The sequence below is a fragment of the Columba livia genome, chromosome 6, assembly GCF_036013475.1.
Source record: "Columba livia isolate bColLiv1 breed racing homer chromosome 6, bColLiv1.pat.W.v2, whole genome shotgun sequence".
Lineage (NCBI taxonomy): Eukaryota > Metazoa > Chordata > Aves > Columbiformes > Columbidae > Columba > Columba livia.
Genome location: NC_088607.1, coordinates 32,392,213 through 32,415,907, shown reverse-complemented (window position 1 = coordinate 32,415,907; position 23,695 = coordinate 32,392,213). Strand labels below are relative to the sequence as shown.

Below are 23,695 nucleotides of genomic sequence, written 5' to 3'. Positions count from 1 at the left end.
TGCAGTGACTTCCTCTTTTACCAAGTATATAAATCTAATCAAATAAGAACACTATTCAGAGCTTCAAGCACCGCACACGGTAAGGCGTAAAAATTGGGGAATTAAATATGATATTTAGATACAATATAATGTTGCGTACATTCATTCTGATGTTACCTAGGCAGTAACAGGCAGATTTTTGACTTAACCCTGCATTCCTTTAGCACTGAAAGTGCCCACCGACTTCCAGGGACATTTTCAATGTGAAAGACATGGAGGCTCCAAGCCCTTAGGAGGAGCTAGTTCCACTTCTCTTACTCAATATTAAAGAACTGTATTCTTTCTTACACAAAACATGCACTGAGCTAGTTGATTGAAGCTGAGCAGTGATTGAAGCTCAGCCCACACCTCCAGTAGTGAGCTCCTCAACTTCCTACTTTTAAATTTTTAGATAGTGTCACAAAGATTAGATATAAAAAGGATACCGACAAAAAAAAGATTCAACAGTAGCATGAAGCCATTCCTTCTAATTTCATGTGCATCCTTCAAGTTTACAAAGCCCACATTTCCATGCACATGTGAGTATTTAAGGCAGCTTTTTAATTTCTTTCAAATGCAAGACTTGTAAGTGCAACACAGAAGTAGTGATCCTAAAACTGATCTAGTCCTTTCCTGCTACAGGTAACCATGGTGGATTTTTCCGTGACCGATGATGGTCACAGACAATCGAGGTCAGAGAAGAACAGCTCCCACTATAGAGCTCCTCCTCCTTCACTGGTGTAGCTGCGCTAGATGTAAAGGTTCCCTGAAGGTGTCTGTTCTAGCATGCGTAATTCAAACAGACCTTATTTGATAATCTGGCTTTACACAGTGTTACACAACAAGTGCAAGAAGCAACCAGAGCTCAGGTTTCTGAGATGTTTTGCTGAGGCTGGTATCACCAGCACATGAGAGTCTCAGCGGGAACACTCTTCTTCCTTCTACCTTTGATTAAACCTCAGCTCATGGTGCCTGGGCCACCCCTAGCCTACTGAAGTTAACCAGGTGGCCCACCTGCACTCAGCCCTGGCAGGAGCTGGGCAAAGACCTGCTTGCTCTCCTCAATTTTTGTCAGGTCCTTGGTTTTTCATTTTGCTCATGATGCAGCGAAGCATCACAAAGATAGCAATTCCAAGCTGCTCAGTGCACAATGAACTGCACTACTGGCTTCCTAGGACTACTTTCTTCTTGATGATATCACATCTTTTGGGGAGGGAGCAGACTCACCTGCATCACCCAGGTCCACATCAGAAGGGAAAAGAAGGTCACAACTGCATGTGAAGCTTCACGGGACTTTGATGGTGCAGGCCACCTGCAATTGGAACAGAAACAGCAGCTGCAAGAGGGCTCCAAAATATTCCATCAAGTCATCCAAAGTTTTAATAACCAAGGTGATTCAGTCTGATTTTGTTACTTGTTTGCAGAGTTCCTTGCATTTCAGCAGCAGATAAAGTTTATGAATTCAAGAAAAAGAATGCGTTTTCAGAAGCTGCCTTTTAGAAAGCCAAGTTTTTGTAAACTCCAAGCCTGTTCACACATGCTCCTATTGATAGAGATTGTATTAAAACATTAAATTGCAAACATGTTTCCACTCACCTTTAGTTAAGCATTACCAAGCACAGTAATTATACGCAGGCAAATTCAGGAGGAAAAGAAGGTGGAAATCCCTAGTGGAGCCCTGCTTGTTACAGCAACATCAGGTGGACATACAGCTCCCCTGACTGCCAGCTCTCACGACAACAAATTGACGCTATTCTTGCCCTGTGGGACAGGGATCAGCAAAACATGGGCACGTGTGGAGATCTTGCACACAGTGTTCAGGTTTGATCTCTTTAGTAATAAATGGGTGATTTGCGAAAGCCACAGTACATTAGTGCTACATGGCTCTTAATAAGGAGTCATGCATTATTGTACATAGGTGCATTAACATAGTCATTAATCATCCCCTCCTGGCTCCTTTATAACATTCATCACAGGTACTCTGTCCAGGGAACAGTATTCCCTCTAGGTAATGTTCTTCTGTTTTACATATCATATATCTTCAAAAAAAAAAAAATAAAAAAAAAATCAGGGCACGATTATTTACTAGAAAAAGAAACACATAAATCCCAGGTTTGTCACAGAAACTTGTTTTAAAAACAAAAATATAATTCTGCCATTTCACAAGCAATGTCCAATTAAAATAAGACACAAGTATGGGAGGATAACTGCTTCAGTGTATCAACAGCAGAATGGACAGCATCTCAAGTTATTTAGGGAGAGATACTGTTTCTTTGAGGTCACCATTCTTGAATACAATCTTGCTCAGAATCTCTCTGTCTGTTTAATTAATAGGCAAAATTTCCATGTGATTTGATAGCAATTTTGAGAGACTTGTAACATTAATAATTGACCCAGCAATAAAAAAGCACAAGTTAAACTTAGCAAATCATAAGTTTTCAATTATTCAAAACAATCTGCTTGCAGAGAAATGAAAGAAGTAAAACAAGTACTTTATCAATGATTTCATTATCTTCTTCCCATAAAGAAAAGTGGCTCAAGAGAATGTAAGAGCAAATATTTGATTGATTCTATTCTTGATCTTAGCCAAAGACTGATATACCTGGTGCCAAAAAAATTGAATTGAAGTTCACAGAAATCCTGAATATTAGATAGAAAAGACTTAAAAATACATGTAGGCCATCTCCAGAGGACCTGTACTTTTTCTTGCCAACAAGAACTTCAAGAAGAATTAGGAATTTGTTTAACCCAGTAGTTTTAAACAGTCCCGTACTATGTATTACATTGTAAAAGTAACATAAACGTGCATATAACATTGTGGTACACTATCAATTTGAACTAAGAAAGCTTAGCGTTTTCTCCCCTCTACGTACCTTTTGGTTCACGAGTCTAAACTATGAGACCTGATACATAAGATAAAGCAATATGGATAATTTAGAGCACAGCTATTTCAGACTACCTAACCTCAAGGTTATCCATTGCTAAAACAAACCCCAAATCTGTATATCTGCAGGACTCCTCACAGTCCCAGCATTCAGACTAGAACAATCCACTAACAATCCACAAATTCAAGACAAGAGACAAAAAGAACAGCGCTGACCATTGAGTGAGTCTAAGCCCCTCAGGACAGGAATTGACTTTCCAAGTCTTATACAGCCGTGCGTACACTGGTGACAATGAACAAATATATAATTTAACAAAAGCTTAATGTAGGTCTTTGGGTTTATTTAGAACGTGTAGGAAAGCATCCTTTTGCTGACTGAGAGCTATATTCTTCAGGGGGACAAGCTGTTCAGTACAGAACATGCCAATTAACATAGTAAGGAAAATTGCCAGAAGGAATAACCCAAATTAAACAACAAAATATATTATAATGGCAAACAAAGATTAAGTTGTTAAATACAATTTTACGTATATTTATATTATTTATAAAATATGAATAATATATTACCCATAAATTAAAGTATTATTTTTATATAAGACATACATATATATTCTTTCTTCAGACTACCTTCTGAGCTCAGATTCCCATCTCCTCTATATCTTTCCTAAAGATATTAACTACCATTAATCTTGACAAGTTTGTACTAACGTTAAACGTCATGCAAAAGACGAGACACTTGTATCTTGGGCAAACTATCTTCAAATTTCATTCTGATAGTCAAAACTTAAATTTTCAGTTTGAACTCTTGTTTCATTCTGTTGGCAGACCAAAGGAGATAAAAAGGCACAACCGGGTAAAACAAAAGTCTGAAACTATTATGACATTTTGATAACATAGTAAAGCCTGTGAAAACAAATGAATTCACTGATTCCCTTGTCCTTGCCATTTGGCCCCCAAATAGGGAACATAATTTCTTTCAAAAATTTCATATTTTACTTTTTTCATGTCTTTGTTGTGAAGCTCTATTGATTTTTTTTTTTTGCCACCTTCTCCATATGATGTTAACCAGCTTTTAGAACAGCATATAACAATATAGCACAGTGAGTGAAAAAATACATCCAGCTGAAACTACAGGGGCATTTTCAATCGAGAGACTATAATTACCCAGGACACAAGTTGGCTTGCATACTGGAGCTTACAAAATCACCTTTTGAAAAAAAAAAATGCCCCGTGACTTTTCTGCCAGCCTGGATCAGTGTGCAACGTTAAGCTTGCCACTATTTCCAGCTTAAATTTGCTGTATTTTTTCTTTGTACCTTTGTGAACAGTTTGCTTGTTGGACTACACAACCAGCTTCCAAGGTGTCTCGATTTTTCTTGTATAATACGGACTGGCAAGCCTGAGTTACTGGAACATAACATAATGCTTAGGTGATGTCTTGGAGCAGCATGACAACTATAGCCGTGATACCTGGAGAGTCAGCACAGCAAGAGTCTCTCCACAGAGAGGGGTCTTTTCAAGAGAGTGAAATTTGTCACTCTGCTGTCTCACAAAAAATCCTAAGTGTCCCCGCCACCAGAACCGAGCAATAAAGTTGGGGTCAATGGCACATGCGTCTTGTTCTTGTGTACGTGGAATCGCGGAGTACAAATCCCAGTGAGTGGGCAAGCACGCTCAGGAAGAATGTGTCCGTGTAGTCTCCTTAAATATCTGAGCATAAAGGTTATTCTGTGATCACTAGGCAATATGGTTAAAATTACGATGAAGCTGTTTGTTATTGCCCTTCCCCTTTTCTTCCCTGACTCATTTGAGGTTATGGACTCATCTTGGCAGAGTACATTAAAATAAGAGGGTGTATAACTCAGTAATCAGTCCTGGGAGCACTTTTCTTCCTGGATTCTGAATGTGAAATATCTGCTGTGCAAGCAGATGTTTAGAGAGAGCTGCAAGGAGGAGTTAATGTCCATATTCACTCCAAAATGATTATGTAGTTGCAAGTAAAAAATGAATTTGCAGAGCTCTAGAGAGCTTAAGTGTATTACTCTTAGTAAAAATAAAACTCATTGAACAGAGGACCTGAGGCCAGCATGTATATTTGTGCTAAGGATATCACTTTAACTGCAGATGAGCTCTGCCTGTGATGTCATATGGAACACTCATGGATTTCTTGTAGAACTGGGGTCAAATGCTTCCATAAGATATTTATTAATTTATTGATTTAGTTGAGGCAAAATCTAATAGAAGCCTCTTTGAGAGTGAAAGTGTTATTAACCTAACCCAGTGTAACCCACTCTTGAGTTCTTCAGTCTCTTGAAACTCAAAATTGAAAGGAAGCCAAAGATGGGGCACAGCTCATGTCATCCAGCCTTTCCCTCAGCCTGAGCATCCAGACATACTCTGTTGCTACTTTGGACTACTCAGTTACGAAAAGCCATGGCATGTTGTGGTCCTCGGGGAGCAGAGTTACCCACATGCTTTTCCCAGAAAATTCAGAAGCAGAATGAAAACCTCAGTGCACGGTTTGACAACGTTCCTTGAACATGAGCTTATGCTTTTTTCATTTGCTTGAAGAGAAATTCGAAGGAAGATGATAGAAGTTAATGGAGTTTCATTCTTGTAAAGCAATGGAAATGAATCAGCCTCCTTGTTTTAACATCTGTGAACACAGTTTTCCTCTTCCTCGCAAAGGGAACTTATGAGATTCTGCTCAAGTTTTAACGCTGTTTGGCGTCTGTGCATATGCTGCCAGGGACATTCAGAGCCATTTACTTTAACAGCAAATATTATTTTTACTGTAAAGAAGGGAATATATCCTTATTGATATTCAGCAAGTGGTGCATCATTGCAACCAATTTATAATTTACTCACTTGTCTGACTGGATTACATTACTCCATGAATTTTGTAGTTTCATCTGTGAAAAATCGAACTTTGGTTCTACTGTTGTCATTTCACATAATTCATTAAAAACAATCTGTGGCAAAAGGATAAAAAATAGGCCCAATAGAAACAGCTTCTAGGGATGGCATTTGAAAGGACATTATTTAGAGTTAATGAATTAGACTAAGAAGTTTGTCATATTCTTTACATGAGCTGTGAGTCAGACTTTGTATACAAGTATTTCTTGCATTTGTGTATTTTGTAAAGGCCGTGGCTTCCTTTGTTTGCTGGGAACCTTGCTGTGAAAGCATTTGGCTTCAGAAGCATGCGGTTTGTTAGGCTGCATGAGTCATATTTCCAGTTGTTCTTGGTTTGCTCAGCACTGGCCACGCACCCGCCCGTTGTCACCTCGGCCAGGGCTCCCGTAACACAGCCCCACAGCCCCTGTGCGGGACAACAGCTCGACTTGCAGCGAAAGCCAGAGCAGCTCAGCGGACACGATGGTGGCGGGACTGAGCCGTTACCTATTTATAAAACTAGCAATTAGAACTTGTACGCAACAAAAATGGAAAGTCCCAAAAATGAAGGATCGGGCGTGCTCTTTCAACTGTGATTTCCTCCTCTGATATAAATTTTGAAACTCCCTTTGATGAAAAGAAGATCAAGCTCCAAACACCAGATTTAGCTTCAAAAGATGATTAGGAGCTTTCCTACACAAAACTGACATTTTGTTTCCTGGGTCTAGCAAACACAATTCAATTTTTTTCTACCTCTCACTTTTACACTATCACACAGATCATGCATTCCTTCTTGGTAACTAGCTTTTCCTTGTTACCCAAGCCAATGAAGACTTTATTCCTGATGAAGGACTATTTAAATTTTAACTGCCTCTGCCATGTTTTAAAGTATAAACTGTAACCGAATGCTTCATATACATATAAGAGAAATATTTTTACAGTGAAAAGTTATTTTGTTGACCATATAGAGTAACTGAATGCAATCCAAATAAAGCATTTTTTAAGTTGAACTCAGTCACGTAAATTCTTGATGCCAAGTGAGAAGTAAAAATCAGAGGCTGCAAGTAGAGGATTAAAATGGAAACCATTTTTCAAGTCCTACCTACACCTTTTGCTGATATTTATGAATCCCATTATCAGTCATGTAATAGTAGTATAGTGATAGTATAGTAATAATAATTACTTCCGTATCTGTCAAAAAAATTCTCTATATGATGTCATCTGATATTGATAAAATGCAAATCATTACAAAGTTGATAATATTTGTCTGGTTATGGAAAAAATTGACTCAATCTTCTTTATCCCCACCCTATATACTAATAATAATTAAAAAAACCCAACACAAAACAAAGCAGAAACCGACTTTTAGCCAAGCATTCATCAGTGTACGTATTGTTAACAGGTGGTGTGTATTTCATTTCCCATGCACATAGTGTTGGAATGCAAAACTGTAATACTGCTCCAAGGAACAAGCAGCATAATTAAAATTCTTTGCGAGTTTGATTTCCTGGCTATTTTCTTCCTTTAAAATAACTACATTGTAAACAAGAGCCAATTTCTTAGATTTGATCTATGGCTTGTACAGCTTATACTTCAGGTTCAAAAGGGTGATTTAGACAATAATGCATAACAGCTGAATAGTCATTTATAATAGCGCAGCACCTGCAGCAGATTGTCAGCTGAAAAAGCAAATCCAAATGCTTTCAAATTCTCTTGTGTATTATAATAGGAGTAGTAGTGGCTGCTATAGATACAATAGTTAGGCATGTAATGTAACTTTTGTTTCTGATTGCTTGCCATTTTCTCAATTTTCTTCCTTAGGATTGAAAATGTTCATACACTCAGTGTCAGTCCATATGCATTTTAAAAAGTCCAGGGACAATTTAGCTTTTTGGTAATTATGGGGGTATGTCAATGAAATTAAATATTAAATAGAACATCAAACTCCTTTCTCATAATTTCAAGATTTCTCACATTTCCCAGACTTTTGTACATGCATAATTAACATAACTTTGGGTTGGTTTTTTTTCTGTCTTGATTAACGCTGCTGAGGTCTCTGAAAAAATTGGATCTGAAGCTTTAAAACTGTAAAGACTTTTTTCTCACCTCAGTGTGTCGCAGGATTTTCCTATGAGCCTTTTCGCAGCGGCCCACATTTAAAATTCTGAAATTGTGCATAGGGACAGTTTCCTTTTATATTTGGTTCCCTTCTGGATTCAAAAGAGCATTGATCACTCTGATGATGTGATAATTCTGCAGTGATCTGGAACACATGTTAGGAAGAAACATAACAGCTTGTTACAGCAGACCCAGGACCATACACAAACTGTCAGTGTGCTGATGTAACCTCCACCCACAACACGAAGTCCATTTAGATGCACCAAGCCACGTTCAGATTTCAACCAGGAGGAACAACTGGTCTGTGAATGTACCAGGACCATTCCCAACACGTGAGCACTCTAAGCTCATTAAAATTTTCACGGCAAGACAGAGTTTTAACTTCTTTTATCTCTTGAATATCTATAAAAGTACCTATTTATTTTCTGAGTGTTACGACGCACGAGATTGATAATGTGCTTTGAGATCTTCAGCTGCAAGGTGACAAGCAGCGTAAGTACAACGGTACACTTCCATTAGAACAAACAAAGTCATATTAGCTTTGAGTAACACTAAAAGCATACGCAGTATCTGTCTCCAGACAAAAGAAAAAGTAGTTTTTAAGGAGCTAATTGCTGATTAGAATACAAACAATAGGAAGAAAAATGAAATAAACCACTGGCCTTTAATAGAAATAGCTGTAATGGAGGCTAGAAGCAATCCACTTGCTCGGGCGTGATGGGATGATGTCATTGCCAGTTAGCATGAGTATTTTGTTTTACAACATCCATCTATTCGATGTATGGCCTATTTTAGCGTGCAGCTACAAAATCATCTTTGGAGTACTTCCACTGGAGCCAAGGGAGTTACTCCAGGAATTAGCTTGGCCGGTGAAGTAGTTTATACGCAACAGAAACACAGAAACTTAATCGGAAAAGAGTAATAGAGAGAGATTAATTCTTGCCATAAATCTTCTTGGCTTTGTGCTAATGTTATTTTTCCACCTGAGACAGGGAGGACGTTATCTGATGTATGCATATTGTGTAATATGGGATGGTGGCTTTGTAATGTAAACTGTCCATTAGTAATGCAAAGCAACTTGTTTTCATCTGCTAGATCATTACTGCAAATTTTTCTCCTGGGTTTTGATGTTATAAATCTTGATGATGTCAACATTTGTTCTCTTTATCCTGTACTTCTGTTTGATTTACTCTACTTAAAACGCATATAAACACCCAGTAAGACCACTGAGCTTTACGTGGTTTCTGTAGGACATTTCCGCTCCTAGGAAGTAGCTGATACCCCAACACCTCAGCCCGCCAGTCGAACTGGGAGAGACTCAGATGCTCCCCTGAACATCCCTCACTCTGTGGTGCCTGCACCACAATAAGACACAAAGGTTTTAAATTGGTTGAAGCACAGCTTGAGAAAGCCAGGAGGAGCTGAAGGGGTACAGCTTCTCCAGCGCATTGGCAGTGACAGTAAAGCAGCTTTTGTCTGAGGGGAGGACTGAGCTGACTCAGGGTCTGACTCACATCCCATCCAGCCTCTCATCCTCCAGTTGCTCGAGCACTTCTTGGCATTGCTTTTGTCAACACAACAGTAAACAATCACTAGCAGTACATTTGGCCCCTTGCCAGCTGGTGACACCAAACCAAATCTGACCTCTTCTACCAACTGAGATCTCAAACAAGTTGCTGTATGGTGAATTTATAGATACAGGTTCACCTGGATTTATTTCATATGGTCACAATATTTACTTCACTTACTCTCCATTTGGCAATAAAGAAAAGGTGGAATGAAAGACTGGAATGACTACAGGTTTGGTGAGAATATCTGGGTTTATTATTAACCCTTTGCTTATAATGCCTATAGAGCACAGAAAGATGTGCTCCAGTGTTGGCCAGCTCCTTCTCATCAGCAAACCTGTCTCCTTAGTGCAACGGCATCTACAGTATTGCACCCAACTGCCTCTCTAGAAGACCAATTCTATGCCAAAGGAGTAGCTTTGCATTCCAATGCCAGGATTATTTGCATGCTCTATATTGTTCCAACTACCTTATAAGATAACAACATTGAAATAAATAACTGGGCTTGTAGGGCACCTCTAGTATTCCACTTCCCACTGAAGATCTGCAAATACAGCCACAAGCACTAACTCTTCCACACTATTATGCTTTCTCTGTAGCTTAATATTTTCGTTAGCTGTTCCTGTAGACTCTCACCAAATGTTGAATGCAGAAGAGCACCAGCTCAATGCTGCAGGTGGCACTTCTGCTAACTTGGTCACATATTTCAGCAGCAGCAGGTCCAGGGATGTCTGTGCTGATTTCACTGAGTATTCAAAGCTGAACCTACTGGCACTTCAGGACCATTAGATGGGCAGCATTTGTATATTTTTGGAATCAAGACAGCTGGAACAGAAAAACCCAGTCCAATACACATACAGCCTGGTTATCGCAGCTAAGAAGGAAAATAAGGACTTCCATTTCCAGCTCTTAAATTTATCTCTCACTCATTTTTGTGATTTTGGTCAAGCCACTAACAATTTTTAAAAGTGATTTCAATATAAAAATAGGGGCCCAAGATTTTCAGAAGTATCAAGGCATTAATGTAAGTTACACCTCGAAGTGTTTTTAAAAAAAACACGGACGGTTTGTATCTGAACCTTACATGCAAACTTAAATTTTCTTTCAAGATTTGTCTCCACTTCCTTCAAATTCTTGATTTCATTATGTAATAATTGCATACACTTTCTAGATATCTTCTAAGTTCACAAAGATGTACTAAAAATTACTTCATTAATATTTATAAACCACAAGTAAAGCTGTAAAGCTTTTTTCTTACAATAAGAATTACCCTTTTAGCATTGCATATATATATTTGCAGGAGGTATTTATTGGGTTTAATAATCGCTGCACTGTAGGAAGCCCACAAAAATTAAGGTTTAGCTGACATTCATTTATCTGGGAAATCCTGATTAGTGGAATCTTACATAAGAAATACAGAAAAGTAATGGTGTTTTGAATTCTCTTTAGGAATAGGCTCTGGGGAATCTGTATTTTTCCCTCTTTGGACAAGCACCTCTGGGGAATTTCAACCCAGGAATTAGAAACTTTTGCTTCTTTCTTTCGTTCTCTTTCATGCCCCATAAGCATCTCCACTCTTCAAAGACTACCAAATAGCTGGCAAGAGGATGGCCTTCATTTTTTAACAGTACTTACCTCTTTAAACATTCACTGACTAATGGTCACAGGTTAATAAGATAAAAGCATTAAGCACTTTCTGTGTGCTTTTCACCCAAGATGAATTCTCAGACACTTTGTACAATATATGAATACTGCAATTTAGCAGTATTCTGCTAAACTAGAGTCATTGGTAGTTGAGCTGACTTTCCCTTGCTGCAGTTAGCAACAATTATTAAACTCGTGTGTGTATTCCACCAAAATTTGTGTGTTACAGCACATTTTAAAATGAATGCCAAGGTTTGGTCCATGTCAGTTCTGTTCACAGTAGCTTCTGGGCAGGCCCAGCGGAGCTGCCTGGGGTACACGGGTGCCAGTGCCTTAAACAGCAACGCCTCGCTCCTGCGGCATGGGTGCTGTCCTGCTCCTTATTGCAACTGTACAGACATGGAACAGTGACTTTTTAATGCTTTTCTAGTTATCAGCACCACTCCTTTTTGGCAGGAACAAGTGAAACACCACAGCAGAACAGCCAGCAGCCATGACCAGGTGCCAAGCCTTCCATGTAGTTCACAAGAATGTAATTTTTGGCTTCAGGCTACAGAAGATGTTAAACCTGCCCATTTGCATCTTCCCCCTCACCCTGGCAGGCAGGAAATGCCTTTCCTCTGCTGCATCTATCATGCAAAGTTTGATGAATGACAACCCTGTAGTATCTCGTATTTACATCAAAGTGGCAGAATCACACTGACTTGCCATCCTGTACCATTTGACGGTAGTCACTGCACCACTGAACCTCCTATCTTACGTGACCATTTTGAGCTTGACAAGCTGCCTGACAGCAAACTGACACCAGATATTCTGAAAACCTTCACTTTATATAGATTAAAGCAATGAAAGCCCATAGGTTATATTTGACTATTGGAGATAAATAGTTTGTTAGCAATAATCCATCATATTTCAAACTATTTGGCAACAGGCAGAGAAAATCTTAAAAGATGTTTTAATTATAAGGCTGAGTAACTTATTTCTATTTATTTTAATAGTATGTATTTTAAAGTGCCCTCTGGGAGCAAAAAGATGTTTATAGAGATAAAGCTGCAGGGAGTAATACATTCATGCCAACACGTGTAGCTGAACCACCAATTTGGTTTTATTAATTTAGTTGCTGGATTTGTTCCTGATATCTACAGCTGTATTACCCCCTCATAGAGGTGGATGAGTGGGCGGAATGAGGTTGATTACAATTGATTTAGTAACCAAAGAGTAATTTTTTTCCATTGTTTGTTCAGCACGTTACTAAACATGTGGCTTAATTACAGTTGCTTTGTGTTCTTTTCAGCCTGGTATTGCTTATTTTACTGAGACACTGATTTATGCAAAATATTAATTGAAATAGAAAACAGACTTACTATGTGAGCTGACATCCATGAAAACATTAGTTACTCATATTTTGCACCGAGCCTATTGGACTTCTCAGGGGAATCAGTATTTACAGTTTAATTTGGAACAACACAGGCTCCCTCCTTCCAGAGAGAGTGGTAGTGCAAGTACCGCAGCCTGGAGAACGGATCAGAATTTCAATTTTCCAGCAGCTGCAAAGGGAAATCCTCAGAGTTCTTCAGTCAAAGTCTCAAAAATGTGCTGAGGTAGCTGTTCCATTTCTGTGTGATTGCAATAATTGTATGCAAATGTCTCATTAAAAGCAATTCAACTTTATATAGCTATAAATAAGCTACTATGCTGTTGTAATGTGTTTCCAGGCCATTAAGTAGTGTAATAAAGATTCATGGATTCTCTCAATAGGTTAGGTAATCAAAAAACCCACCAACCCTCCCTCACCCCCCACCCCACCCCAAATCAAGGAACTATACTTTGAGAGATCTTGTTTTGTTTTCAGAGTCATCTTTGTAATTGATCCGCTTGGAATAAATAATTCAGTAAATATAAATAGAAAAGAATGTTCCGTCACAGAACTCATAACTCAATATATCCAGGAGGAATGTTTTTATATCTCATTTCCTATTCAGGATTTTAATTCAATCCAATGAATTTTGCCGTCGCTTTTTCATAAACCAAATCTAATATCCAATCAACTTTATAACCAGCTAGTCAGAATGCAGAATTAAATGGTTTAGCAGAGACACATAAAATCCTTCCAAATATTTTCAGGAGAGAGTATGAGAATTTTGTAACCTTCACTACCCACTAATAGGATTCAGATAGCCACTGTGAAATGATCCAAATATTTCCTGGGCAACAGCCTTTGCAGTTATAATATTAATGTTTTTTAAAAATACATAGGTAATGCCCATATGTCTATACTGCAGTACAGAGACCATTACAGAAACTGAGATTAGACAATGAGGGGAAGGCAATAGTGAGCCACAATATCAAAGTCAGCAGAAATGGCAGAGAGAAGGGTTCAGATACCACCATTTAGACCTTATCTAAGACCCTGGCAAGAATAAGAAACAGCGAGCAAATTTAAAAATTAATTTAAAGTTTGGCCTATGAGCAGGTGGGGTCTAGAGACATAATTTCTCAGTGGCATTGTTAGGCACCTAAAATTAATTATTGTCTCCTGTATTTCCTTCTGCCTGGCCCAGTTTGGTACTTTAAGATGGGAAAAATCAACGGATTTCCTAATGAGAATGCTAGACATTGTTGTAGAGCCATAAAAAGGTATTATAGTGGTGCATTTTTGCCTTACCTTAACCTCCAAAGATTTTAAAGGATTCAGAAAGAGGAGGCAGTATAGCTAGACTCGAAGTCAAAAGCTAGGAGAGGGAAGGCAGGAGAAGAGTTGAAGTTTTTGTGCCGTTTTAACTTCAGTAACAAAGGACAAGATACATATTACAAGGTTGTGGTGGCATCAGGAGAAAAGAGTCAGGGGAGGCACAGCAGATACAGTTCTCCTGCTGCCTCCAGCCAACAGCAGAAGAACTACATTTTCCCCTCATTCCTGAGAAATCTTGAAGCCTGCACTGGCACGTATCAGTGCTTGCCTCCGTGGGAAGGACCAGCTACAGCTGAACGGTCACACAGCTCACACCTCAGGGTTGTACCCTGGAAAGGGAGGGAAAAGATGGGCACGAAACTGCAGAGCTACTCAAATGTAGCCAACTCAGAACAGGCACCAGGCAAGAGGGACATGCCACTAGGTCTCCAAACAAGGCATCTTCTCCTCCCTGAGGAAGTTCTAAGCCAAGGAGCTAAACCTGAGCCATTCCCAATCCAGGCAGCTCCTAATGAAGTTCCCAGGCAACGGGCAGCACTGACAAGCAAGGTCTGGTTTTGCAAACCACTGAAGGCCATTTTCTAAAACTCTTCATCTATTGGAGACTTCCCTGTGTTAGTGTCTTGGATCCTCCAAAGGTTTGTAGCAGCCTATTAAACACAGTTGTAGTATGATACACTCCTAAACCTTTCCTCCTCTTGGAATGGAATCACAGCATGAGGCAAGATGTGATGCAGTGATACAATGCACATAGTGACAATCTTCCAGAACACAATTATAGGAGGAAAAAAAATCCAAACCCATCAGTCACCCTCATACAGTAACTTGGAAACCTGAACCAACAGGAAAAAAACCAGCAGAGAAAGAAATGAATTGTTAATTCAAGATTGCAATATAATCTGTATAAAATATTAAAGCTGTTTTTCTATTTATTCCTGAACCTATAGTGATTAAAATGCAGCCATAATACATTGTGTTGCTCTTTTTTTAATCATAAATGCAATTTTAAGCAAGTAGACAAACTCTAGGAAATTAAAGTGAATATTTATGTCCATATAAACTTCTTAATGGCAACATTCTTGCTGTGAGCACAGCAGCTGAAGAGGGTGGATTAAATTATTTTGGCCAGATCCTGTTACTATTGTTTTCATTGGCAAAATTCCCACTGACTTAATGGGAGCTGAATTAGATCCTGACTTGAATAAAGTAGAATTCTCAGATGCATATATAACATAATCACTGATATTTCATGCATGCACTTTAGTTTTCATGTCTGTTTTCCCCCTGTGAGTTTTACTAATGCTCTGAAAACACTAATCAGGTGAACTATATACCCATGATTAAAGGTGTGCAGTCTTGTATTTCCAGGGTTTGGGAAAATTTGTGTTTTACTCATATTTGGACTCAAAAACCACAGTATGAATGATATCCAGCCTGTTGTGTACACAGCTTCAAATCTTGGTATGTTTAGTTGACCCTCTTGCAGGCTTTGCAATGCATATGAATAGCATTTATTTAAAAGGCAAGGGAATTACAACGCGTCTGGCAGGCAACAGATGCTGTTGGTATATTTTTCTCTCATTCTTTACCATTTCCACCATTCAGGATTATTCAGAGCGTCCTAGATAAGCAAGGAAGCTCTTGGGCTTAGTTCCTTCCATCTTGAACAATGATCTCACACAGGAGAGAACAAGAGGACAAGGCTATTCTCTGAGCCTCCAGAAATTTTAAGAGGACACATTAATGTGCAAAGGACACAACTTCATGACAGGTCTTACATTAGAAGTTCTCAGCAAGTCACTTGCAAAGATTGCTAATTGTGCATTCTGTTACAGTTTGCATGTACCAGACATGAAGCCTGACACCTAATTACCTGACTTCAGATGTGCACACAGCTCCAGGAAAGGGAGAACAGCCCTGGCAGGCAGCTCAGTCAGGACACCAAAGTTCAAGCTGTCCTTTAAGATATCTTGTTCCTAGAAAAAACAGAAGATGAAATCGTGAGCCTGAGAGGTCTCCAGGACCACCAGACCTAACAGGAACTAGTCACTATGTACTCCATATGCTCTGAATCAGACCCTGGTTTTGCAAACACGAATGGCAGTGAGTGGGTTTTCTAAACGAGAACTCCAAAGCTGCAGAGATTTATCTGTGATTACTAGTGGCCCATCTTTGTTTTGGTTTGGGAAAGCAATGTTACTCTAAAATGACAGCATAATTTCCTATGCAGAGGCTGTTTCTCTGCATGACTCATCTATGTATTATATTCCAAGACGTAAGTATGAATCATAGATAACTGATAGAAGAATGCAAATGAATCCATTAATTTTTTTAATTATGCTTTAAACAGAGGAACTTTTTTTTTTCTCCTTACTGGAAATAAATTGGATTAGATCCAATTGAAAAAAATCTTTGCATTATATAAAGCTGCAGTGTTCTATATATTTTTTTTCTTCCAATGGGACTGGTGATGTGGGGTGGTTGTTGGTGCGGTTGATTTTTATTTTAACTAAGCATGTAGTCAAAGCTTTATGGCAAATGTCATTAGCAGCAATGTAATTAGCTGCTTTTGTTTGTTTTAAATACAATAAAAGCGATAAAAAAATTGACTGCTGTTGGTTATTATTAGGTATCAGAGTAATGGGCTGTGGGTGAGAATCAAAATACAGTAATTCCAGAGTTAATACCTAGCATCTAATAAATGAATACACATTTGATAAATTCACTGCAGACCTATTTTAAAGAGAATAACCTGCCGCGGCAGGTTAACCCTGTAGTACAATGCAGTAATTTAGTTTAAAGAATGGAAAAGTCACCTATGGTGAGGAACCTTTGAGAGGAGCAGATTGTGAGCACCAGCAACACTGAGCCAGTTCCCAGGCACCGAGTGCATGGATGAGTCGGCCACGAATCGGGGATTCTCTGCCCAAGGCTGTTACTGACAGTGCCTGGGGTCCCTTGGGGAGAGGAGCTGGGGACCCGGGGACCCATGGCCCTGCAACAGGTCTTGGGACCATCTCTTCAATCTCCAGGGACACCTGCAAGGAGGATGATGGCCATAGCTAAAGAAGGACAAGTGGCATGGCTGGAGGGATTAATCTAACCTGTTGATTTCCCTCCTGGACTATGCCACCTCTTCCACAGAACAGAGAAGATGTGTAATTCCAAAGCCTGCATGAATCTACGACTGAAGTGTTTTGGTATCTGAATCAATTTAGTCTCTGCACTGTCATTTGGTCTTAAACTATGACACTGGCATCTTCTATTCAATTAGGACTGCTTTGAACTTCAAGGACTGCAGAATCAAAGCTGTGCGTCTAATGAAAGCAGGCAGATTAACAATACTAGATACAGAAACAAAGACAATCTAATTTCCAGCACTGGAATTTTATTGTAGTTTTATCTTGTCTCAGAGCTTTTGTCCATTTAAAACTGAAATGTATGTATTTTTTGATATATTCTTTTCTGTATGCTGCAGGTTTTCCTATTTTAAGACCATAACACTGATTCAGAAGAGACTATTATGCCTGGCATAATAACCAAAACTCAAAATACCTTTTCCTGGAGTCCCTGGGGCAACAAGACATTTATTCCTTTGATGAAATTAAACTGACAATGTCAGCTTAATATTCTCTCATAAAAAGATTAGGATAGCTTGTTTCTAACTGTATTTTGGGATTCGGTAAATGTCTACCTATCCAAACCTCCGTTTTCTGGAAGGACTATTGCTAGATCTGATTCCTTACAAGTACAGGAATTTTATAATGTAACTGCCAAAGTAAGAAAATATGAAATGTAATGCTAGCTCTAATATTTACTTTATACTTTTTGAGATATGTCCTGAAGTGAAAAACAAAATGTAAACTTCCTAAATCTCAAAATCTATAATTAAGAACAACACCTGACAAGATTATTTCTTCCAGCTGACAAATAAATGTCACTTTTAAAGGAATCTTCCACAGAGTGATAAAAACAAGCAAAGGGGCAAAAATTGTTCTGTCTTCATTGGTAAAAAACACAGCAAGGTTTTTGATAAGTACTTACAATGACTGTACTGTTGACTTGGCACACACATCAAAAGACTGACAGACTTGATTCATGTTTCTGTGCAAGACAAACAATGACATGGAGGCCAGATCTGAGCAGCTCTCAGCAAGTAATTGAAAGTAGCGCAAACAGATTCTAAAGAGCAAGCAGCACACAGTTCTGCTGTTAATAAAAAGAATTGCAAGCTAGACATGCACATTGCTGTTTCGTGCTTTTCCTTCAGTAATTTATTTAATTTTTAAAAGTCCTTTTTGCCTTGGGTCAGGGACTTTCAGAGGCTAACGGGTACAGGACCTCTGGAAAAAAGACCAATTTCCTGTTACTTTTGCACTAAGTGGGGTGATGTGCCTCCTGTTGCTGCAGAAGTGAAGATGCCTTCACAAATGAATACACATAGAACCTGTGCACGTAAAGGCCACAAAACGGGAATGTGTCTTGTTTGATTAGATATAGCTGTGGTGGTTCTCCTTAGTCATTTCTCGTTTTGGAATACTGTTCTAAATGATATAGTACAAGCAGTTGTGTTTTTAAATACAACACTCTTTTCACTGGTACCAAGGCAAATGAATAGGAAATCACTAGCAGCACAGCAAATGATGCTAGGTCAATACATAATGCTTTCATTTTCCAGCTCTCTGAATTCAAGTAATTTCCTCTAAAGATGTTCATATGTATTCCAAATTAATAATGCATTTTCTTGTTACATCTTATGGAAAACTATGCTAGTATATCTATCATTCATACCAAAGTCAGAGGCAATACATATTTAAAGCCAAGAAACTCAGAAGAATGTATATTGGGTGGAGCTTGATAGAAGGATAAAATCTAATGGTTTATTGTTCTTGTTATTATTATTATTAAAAATTCTTTGCTTTGGCCACTAAAACATGAATAGTTTTGTGTTCACCTCCAACACATGCCCTATTCTTAGTTTGTTTAAGTCAACTATTGTCTGCAGATACTTGGTGGGGAAGGTGAGAGAAAAAGAGAGTCTTATTTGAAACAGAAGATATTTATAAGGTTAAGTGCTCTGAATGCAGCACTGATTAGGAAAATAAAATTCCACTTTCCTTAAAGTTCAACAGATCTTAAAGTAGGCATTAAAGTAAATTTTAAAGTGAAAGAAAAAAAGAAATCAAAGGCTTATAAAAATATTCTCTTTAAGCTGTCTTTTCACCATAAAGGCAGGAGTTTTTACTAAACATACTAAGGGTCATAGAAAAGTTTCCCCAGGGCTGCATTTAAAAATATGAGGTAACATATTTTGAATTTCTATTAGCCTACATCATCGTTTAAAGCCAAGATAATTTAGCTTCAAAATTTTCATTGAAATCAAAACTTGATCTGGGTGTTTTCTATTCCTTTTTTTTCACTGAAAATTAGTTTAAACAAGTCCTTGGTTTGAGAGCTTCAAGAATCTGTTAAGAACTCATTCAGATAGCCCATCCAGGAAAGAAAAGCAATAATCACATCTGGAGGCAAACAAAGCATAAATCACTGTGCTGGCAACCAGCCAAGACAGTAGGGGACAAGTGTAAAAATATTACTGAAATAGCAGTACAATATTCTAACCACATGCTGTTAACAAGACAACACAAGGTTGAACATTATTTCTATTGTCACAGATCATTGCATATGAGAAGGAAAGAAGAGTGGGGACTTGCAAACTGAGGGTCACATTCATTTGTGGAATAACAAGGAGCAAGTCCTTTGAGAGACAATAAGAAAATGGCACTTATTTACATCAAAACACACTTAACCCACAGGTATTCCAGTTGGGAAGGGTTAAGTATTCAGAAGTTGGCATTTCCAATAAGTGCTTTAATGTTATGTTCCTGATTTAAAATACAACCACACAAGTTCAAAGCAAATCAGGCTGCATTGGCAGAGGGCACTTGGAATGCTACACACATCCGTGACAGTTTAGTTTGTCATCAAAAAGCAAATATAACTGCATGAGATGAATGCCAAAGCTCTTCATTATGTAAAGATTTACATGATGCATAAAATTATTATCAACTAATGTTTAAATATAAGCAAGACACTCCAGCTCAGGGATCCATTATCTTAGACATAGCTTTGAAATAAAAGGGTTAAACTTTGCCACAAAAAATATGTTTGAAAAAACATTTTTTAAAATATCAATTAGATCATGCAGGTAAAATCCCCAATGACAACCATGCAACCTGCAATATCAAATGCAATCTGACACAATATCCACCACTACTCTTATACATATATAATACCTGTGACTACAGGCAGATAGAAAAATGCTGACTTTCTGAAAGGGACAAGACCTCAAGTACATGACACAGAAGACAAGCAAGAACTGCTTCCAAACACTGGGTGACAACATATTATTATAGGTCTTGCAAGGCTCATCTCCATGTTTCAAGCCTGATGAAATGAAGCTGAATTTTTGCTTAGAACCTGTTTACAAGGTTCTGATTTTTTAGATTTTTTCTGATTACTTTAGATACAAACACTAAACAAAGCAAATGCAAATTGGTCATTTGATGAACTTTCCACTTAGGGATAGAATTCTGAGAGAATTTATGACTGACACCAGCTGTAATAAACTGGAATTGCAACTTCATACTGAAATTATGCTTCAAGAACAGCCACCATTTCTTTAGATTCCTACGAAGGCCAAGTGAGCCGTGAATTCAAAATCATCAGAAACCGGTACCTTTGATATATGGTTAAAGAAGAAAGGAGTTTTCTGTAAATGCCAAGAAAGTGATTAGGCAACATACAATGTCAGAAAGTATATGGAGACTTAAAATAGCATTGAATGCATAATATTTGCTGTCAAAATGGCCTACTTCCATCACAGAGCAAATGTAAGACCATGTCAAGGTAGGTCTATGGACACGGACAATTCTGGTTGCACATCAGGTCAGGTGGATGCAACCCAGTTCCAGGCAGTAGCACCAGCCCGGTGTCAGCGCCATGGAGAGGAAGCCCCTCTGTGATCCCCAGATGGACGTTTGCTCGGGCATTAGCTGGGGCCCAGAGAGAGCACACGCTGGGTACCTGCACTTGGCAGTTTGACACATTCTGAGATGAGCAGCAGACACATTCCCACACACATACCACAACCTAGAAAAACCCCAATTTCAGCACATTTCTGCAAAGGTGATAAACCTTAAGATTATAATCCCCAGGTTCAGAGAATCAGAAAGGGCAGACTTACATAGCATTAAACAACCAACTAACACAAGTTCCAGGCCTCCAGATATAAAATTGCCACCTCTTGATACCACAAAAAAATTTAAAGTCACTTGGCACAAAGATAATCTTCTTCCAGCTCGGATCTATTTATGCTATTAAAAAACTCAGAACTACTTGGATGATACTAGTTTCCTAAAAATAGTCTTTTATGAAGGTTTGTGCACACTTTTGATCTTTCTTGCCAGGGCAAATTATCTGTTTGGAAATGATTCTGTCTGTAAAGCAAGAAAGCACTGCTATGTATTAGCTTTCAGTTTGGTGGCCCTGTTTGAGCCACCACATTTTGAACAATAGCACACAATACAAAAAGTGAACAGATTTTCTTTTTCCTTAGCATAGAAAGCATATGCTAATACCCAAGGGCTAAAGGTCACTATAAAGCAGATTCCCCTATGGTATAAATCCCATAAATCTAGTTTCTGTAGAAGAAAACCACTGTACAACACGCTCTTTGGAGGATGTCTACGAGGAAGAGATAGAAGATTCAGAAACAAATCAGAAAGCCAGGGGAAAAAAAAGCTTAAGAAGTTTGATGAAGCAGGATGAAAGCTTGATTGATGAGACACATTACTTGTATTCCTGTCAGCTTAAAGAAATTTGCTGAAGCACAAAGTACATAGAGTTGGCAAAGGAAGCATGCAGTTAACTGCCTGATGAGAAAAGGAGGGAAAGCATTCATCCTTTCTTCTGTTAGCCAATAGTTAGCAGTGGTGAGACTTATTTAATCCTGCATTTTCTCTGAGAGCAGGTAAAATTAAATGGAATTATGTTCTGTGCATGAGAATGTTATGAGTTTTTTGTTTGTGTGTCACATAAAAACAAAACACGGTGTTAAAACATTTTCCTTACTAACACTGTTTTAAAAGATTATTTTGGAAATCCTTTCCATTTTGATTTTCCAATACTTTGCCCCTTCCTAGTTCTGTCATATCCACCTTCCCCTATCACAGATTTATAAGTCCTCTCACACTCACTTCTAATTCTTTGTCTCACAGCCAGTACTAGTCCGTGATGTGGAGGATAAGGGATTATTTGTCAGCACACAGCAGCCCACACCCATACTCTTTAGAGCAAGTTAAGAACGACTTTAAGAAACTGCTCTCACTTTAACACATGGTCAAAGTTTAGAGGGAAAAATAAAAACTGCCTATAAAACAAAAGAATTGTTTAGAAAAATGTAATATGGAAGGCTGGCTGCAAAGCACGTTTTCTTGTTTGCAGGATTTATTTACTCGTTTATTTATTTTAACTCAGCAGGGGATGAAACTTATATACACATGAGGAGATCCTCACACCGGGAGAGGCTCAGAAAAGCAGATACCAGTGTCAGTTCTATAAATGCCAACAGCAGCAGGAGGCTGGTATGTCTGTTTTCTAGTCCAAACAGCACATCCAGAACCTGACTGACGGCTCTGCCACGAGTCTGGGTACCTCCAGCCTGGAGGCAGGAGCATGTTGGGCTGCAGAGCTTGGAGAGCGCTCCCGAGCTGGGGATCTGGGTACACCTCAGAGACAGGCAACCCTGGCTGGGAAACACCCACCCTCCATCAGTGGAAACCATTGTTGAGGAGCCTTCAACAAGATGAAGAGCACAGCAGGCTTAAGACATCTTCCTTCTGCCCCTATCTTACCCCCAAACATCCTCAAGCATAAGTAAGCACGGATTTTCTCTCACCAAAGTACTGTACAAAAGGAGGAATCCATGCCTACCCTTTTCTCTGCTTTGTATGTCTACAATAGTCCTCTGGGTGTTTCACCTGGTAGAATATCTGACCATGCTGCCAATATTGGAGTATGTTCATCAATGATAAAAAGATAAACCTGGTTACAAACTCAGCTACATGTGACAATAGCACCAAACTAATTAGATTCTTGATAAAGTTTGCCATATTCTATCACTTTGATTTGCTTTCAATACCTGATTCTGATCTTATGCCGGTTTTGTACTGGCACAACTAGTTTGACTTTGGTGGAGCTAATGCTGATTTGTAGCAGCAGGCAATCAGAATAAGGCTCTTATTTTTCCTTGGCAATGTGTCCCTGGGGAAAGCTTGTCCATCTCCAGCAGATGTTGCTTTCCTACATCTGTCTAACTTTCCTTTTTAATGTCCATTTTTTTCAAGTTTTTAAAATGTCAATCAGTGTGAGATAACATCATTCAGTTTTCCCTCTTGCAATCAAGTTTTAGCAATCACAGCCAGATGTTGTTTTCATTACAATCCAAACCACTTTTCAATAAAGTTTCACTGTTTAACTATCAAAAGCACTCTTTCCTTTCAATTGCCAGATCTTAATGCTTTCATAATCTATTTCACCCTGACCTGGCATGTTTGATCACCCCTGAATGTTTGCCTTTGTGTTCTTTTCACTTTCTTTTCCTGTTTCTTCTGCAGAGTGTACTTTATCCTCAAACCAGCTCAGTCCAAAGTACTACAATGCATTTCTCTGTCTAAAGATATTTAGAGATTGTTAGAGAGCAGGTAGGGTAGGACAGATGGAGGCAGATGAAAATTTTATTGATTTCAGGACCTGAACTTTAAAGAACTGCTTGATCCTTTTTCTTTCAAAGTTCTGTACATGTTGAGGAGAGATACT

The 23,695-nt window shown here is 38.6% G+C and overlaps 1 protein-coding gene across 9 annotated transcripts in view; it reads right to left on the bottom strand.

Moving 5' to 3' along the window:
* Nucleotides 1-23,695, bottom strand: part of CABCOCO1 (ciliary associated calcium binding coiled-coil 1) — a 227,662-nt gene that overhangs the window by 54,652 nt on the left and 149,315 nt on the right. For 6 of the 9 annotated variants that reach the window (XM_065068612.1, XM_065068613.1, XM_065068611.1 and 3 more), the window contains 3 exons: nucleotides 15,693-15,795; nucleotides 7,904-8,060; nucleotides 1,246-1,330 (listed from right to left, as the gene is read on the bottom strand). In XM_065068612.1, the coding sequence (XP_064924684.1) occupies nucleotides 1,246-1,330; nucleotides 7,904-7,953 (135 nt within the window). In that variant the 5' untranslated portion in view covers nucleotides 7,954-8,060; nucleotides 15,693-15,795. The remainder of the gene's footprint in view (nucleotides 1-1,245; nucleotides 1,331-7,903; nucleotides 8,061-15,692; nucleotides 15,796-23,695) is intronic. The other 3 variants (XM_065068617.1, XM_065068616.1, XM_065068619.1) reach the window with 1 other exon arrangement.